The following is a 3,497-nucleotide window of genomic DNA, read 5'->3' as shown; positions in this document are numbered from 1 at the left end:
GCTGGACCAGACGCTGGAGGAGTTCAAGGCGCAGTTCGGTGACAAACCCAGCGAGGGGCGGCCCCGCCGCACGGACCTGACGGTGCTGGTGGCTCATAACGACGATCCCACCGACCAGATGTTTGTTTTCTTCCCCGGTGAGCGCGGGGCGGCCCGGGGGCCGCTGTTCGCTGGGGTGGGGGGGGAAGTGGCTCTTTGTAACCCTGGGGCTGGGTCCTTCCCCAGAGGAGCCCAAGGTTGGAATAAAGACCATCAAGATGTACTGCCAGAGGATGCAGGAGGAGAACATCACCCGAGCGCTGATCGTGGTGCAGCAGGGCATGACCCCCTCAGCAAAGCAGGTACAGAGGGTGGAAAAGAATCCTCCGAGCTGGGGAGCTGCTGTGGGCCTTGGGTGCTGGGGGAGGAGGGGATCTGAGCACAGGGAGGGCTGTCTCAGGGTAGTGCTGGTGCCTGATGGTCCTTTCTTGTCCTAGTCTCTGGTGGACATGGCTCCCAAGTACATCCTGGAGCAGTTCCTGCAGCAAGAGCTGCTCATCAACATCACAGAACACGAGGTGAGCAGGGCTGGGATGAGCAGTGTCCTGTGCTGAGCTGCAGCTCTGGCTGCTCCAGGGACCTTCCCTCAGCTGGATCCAGGGCTGGTGCGGGATCCAGTCTGAGTTTCTGTTGCTTCTCCCACTGCTGTGAGAAGCCACATGGGTCTCATCTCACGGTGTCTCTCCCTGCTGGTTGCAGCTGGTCCCAGAGCACGTTGTGATGACCAAGGAGGAGGTGACGGAGCTGCTGGCCAGATAGTATCCTTTGTGCCTGCCCCCCTGCCGGGTCTGAGGGCCTGTGGCACTGCTCGTTAGCTGTGCTAACGAAGGGGCACCTGGGCAGCTCTGCAGGGCAGCTTCTCCTTGACTCCCAGCCCAGCAAACTGAGGGAGAACCAGCTCCCCAGGATACAGGCCGGGGATCCCGTTGCCCGGTACTTCGGGATAAAGCGCGGTCAGGTGAGGGAGACACAGATCCGGGGGCAGGACAGGGAGGGGGATCCTCTGTGGGGTTTGAGAGCCCTTGGAAGCAGGGAAGGGATCTCTCCAGGGCAGGCAGCCCCCAGGGAAGAGGTGCTGCCCCTCACAGCTCCTGGTGTTGCTGCAGGTGGTGAAGATCATCCGGCCGAGCGAGACCGCGGGACGATACATCACCTACCGGCTGGTGCAGTGAGGGGTGAGCCTGGGCCTGGAGCAGCCTGCTCCAGGAAAAGAGTATCCCAAAACCTTCACTGCTCTGTGTTTGAGTGAGAGGACAGACCAGAGGCTTGCTCATCCTCGTGGCTCAGGCTCCACTCAGGGCACCCCTGCAGGTGTCGGGGCAGCAGCGGGGCTGGGTTGGAGCTGTTTGCCCTGAGGGGATTCACAGCCCCACTTCTTTCTTCCAGGTGTGACACCTGCCCAGCTCCCCATCCACCAGGAATTACAGGCACTGAGGTGTCCACCTTTTCACAGATAGCCAAGGAAATTCCCTGCAGTTGTGTTACTTGGCCCAATTCCATGTTTTTCCAGCATGGACTTTGCTCTAGCTCTGTGCTCTTCACTGAGGACTCAAGCTGTGGAGGTGACCTGCAGGGTGTGCTGGGAGGAAGTGAGTGGGAAAAGGCCTTTGCTTTCCTATTTTATAGGATCTTATTTTCAATAAAGGTTTGTACTTGCTGTTCCTCATGGGTCTGGTATTTCTTGGTCTCTTCTTGCTCTAGAGCCTCTGGCCTTTCAAGTTCCCACCTTTTTCACCCCAGATCCAGCTCTCCTGGGTGGTTTGGACATTGGCTCAGGCTTCCCTCGTTGCTGATCTCTGTCTCACCCTCTGGCCCTTGTTTTGGGACATTTTTTCTTCCAGGTCTCTTGAGGGTTTTCAAACTTCATTTTACTCCTGTGTGGCTGCAGGACTCGGATCTCTGGGATGGACACAGGGTTGGAACACAGGGATTTTATTATTTCTGGAAGCATGTCCATCTGAACACAGCATGAAATGACACACAGCATCACAGGCACCTCAGGACAAACACACTCCACCCTCCAGGCTGGGCTGACAGGGGTCCCTGCTCATGGGGACTCTGCAGCCTCTGTCCCTCACACACACACACACACACATGCCTGGACCCAGCACTGGCTGCACTGCTGGGAACCACCTGCTGGGAAAACCCACCCACCCAGTGAAGAGCTGTGGAGCAGAACATCTTGCAGGTACCTTGAGCTCTTCTTTGGCTCAGTTATAAACTTGACTGTGAATGATCTCTGGGGATGAGTACCTGGAACCTGCTGTGCTGGCACGTGTTTCCCACCAGTTTAGGAGGGCTCTGATGTCCTGATCCTCTGAGAGGTCAAACCCCTGGCTGATTGCCCAGTTCTCCAGTAATGGGATGCAAATAACCCCCCCTCCTGTGCCACTGGGTGAATATTCAGCTGGAATTGCTCCTGCTCAGCTTCCCTGGCTGGGGTGCCCCCCCAGCCCCTCACTGTCCCTCCAGCCAGGGAGCTGTGAGGCCTCGTGTGCTCAGGGATGATCCAGGGTCCAGCCTCTCAGGGTCTGGGGGAAGGGTCTGGCTAATCCTTACAAACCAGCTTTGGGGGTGACATTCTTGCATGTCCATCCCCAGCTGGGAGCTCCTGGTCTCCTGGGGCAGGGGTCCAGTGGCTTGGTGCTGGCAGCAGGAACACAGCCCAGGTACAAGCAGGGTAAAAGAAGGAAACAGCTTTTGGCTCTTTCTAAGCTTAAAATCTACTTGTTTTTCTATGCTTTAGTGCAGAAAGGTCTTGTAGCTTTAAAAAAAATAATCCTTTGGCTGGTCTTGTTTAAGCCTCCCAGTTCCTTTGCCAGCAGAGGTCGTGGGGTCCATGGTGAAGGTTCTCTCCTGCTGGCCTGGGCTCAGGCCGTGGGTCCTGAGGAGGAGGCAGCTCTTGCCCAGCTCTGCCTTGGACTTCCTTTGTTTTTTCGAGACCAAATGTCTATCCAAAACCCACCCCTGAGAGATCAGGTGATGCTCAGGACCCTGCAGCCAGGCACACCTGTCCCTGAGCCTGCTCTGTGCCTGTGGGTCCTTCATGTGGCTCCTCACAAGCGGAAAAATGCCCCTAAGTTCCAGTCAGACCCTGTCAGAGCCAGGGAGGGCTCGGCACTGGGTGAGCCCCGTGTCCCTGGGGAATGCAGAGCTGGTGGATTCACAGCCAGGTTCTGGCTGCAGGGTCTGGTCCGTTATAGATGATAACGGCCCCGGGCAGGGCCTGGGTGAGCTGCTCTGGGTGGTTCCCACCCGATTCCCCCAGCCCGGGCACAGCAGAGCCCGGGGCTCCTTCCCAGACACGAGAAGGGCTCTGCTCTGGCTCCTTCCCAGGAACGTGCTCCATGGGCCAGGGGGGCTCCAGCAGCCCCTTCCCGCGGGGGGCTCAGGGGTTTTGTGTGAAAGCTTCAGCCACGACCAGCGCGGCCCTGCCTGCGGCTGCCAGACCGACCCCC

The 3,497-nt window shown here is 58.2% G+C and overlaps 1 protein-coding gene across 1 annotated transcript; it reads left to right on the top strand.

Annotated features, from left to right (window-relative positions):
* Window position 1: 1 nt before the first annotated feature.
* POLR2E (polymerase (RNA) II (DNA directed) polypeptide E, 25kDa) lies at window positions 2–1,211 on the top strand (the record flags this gene model as incomplete). The annotated part of the gene is made up of 6 exons (XM_010001860.1): window positions 2–137; window positions 226–341; window positions 477–557; window positions 739–797; window positions 919–997; window positions 1,146–1,211. Coding segments are annotated over 6 exons (537 nt in total), but the record flags the coding sequence as incomplete, so codon positions are not given.
* Between the last annotated feature and the right edge of the window lie 2,286 nt (window positions 1,212–3,497).

Source organism: Chaetura pelagica, unplaced genomic scaffold (assembly GCF_000747805.2).
Source record: "Chaetura pelagica isolate M959 unplaced genomic scaffold, ChaPel_1.0 scaffold1407, whole genome shotgun sequence".
Taxonomy (NCBI): Eukaryota; Metazoa; Chordata; class Aves; order Apodiformes; family Apodidae; genus Chaetura; species Chaetura pelagica.
The sequence above is the reverse complement of the archived record's forward strand: the minus strand, read 5'-3'. Positions and strand labels throughout refer to the sequence as shown.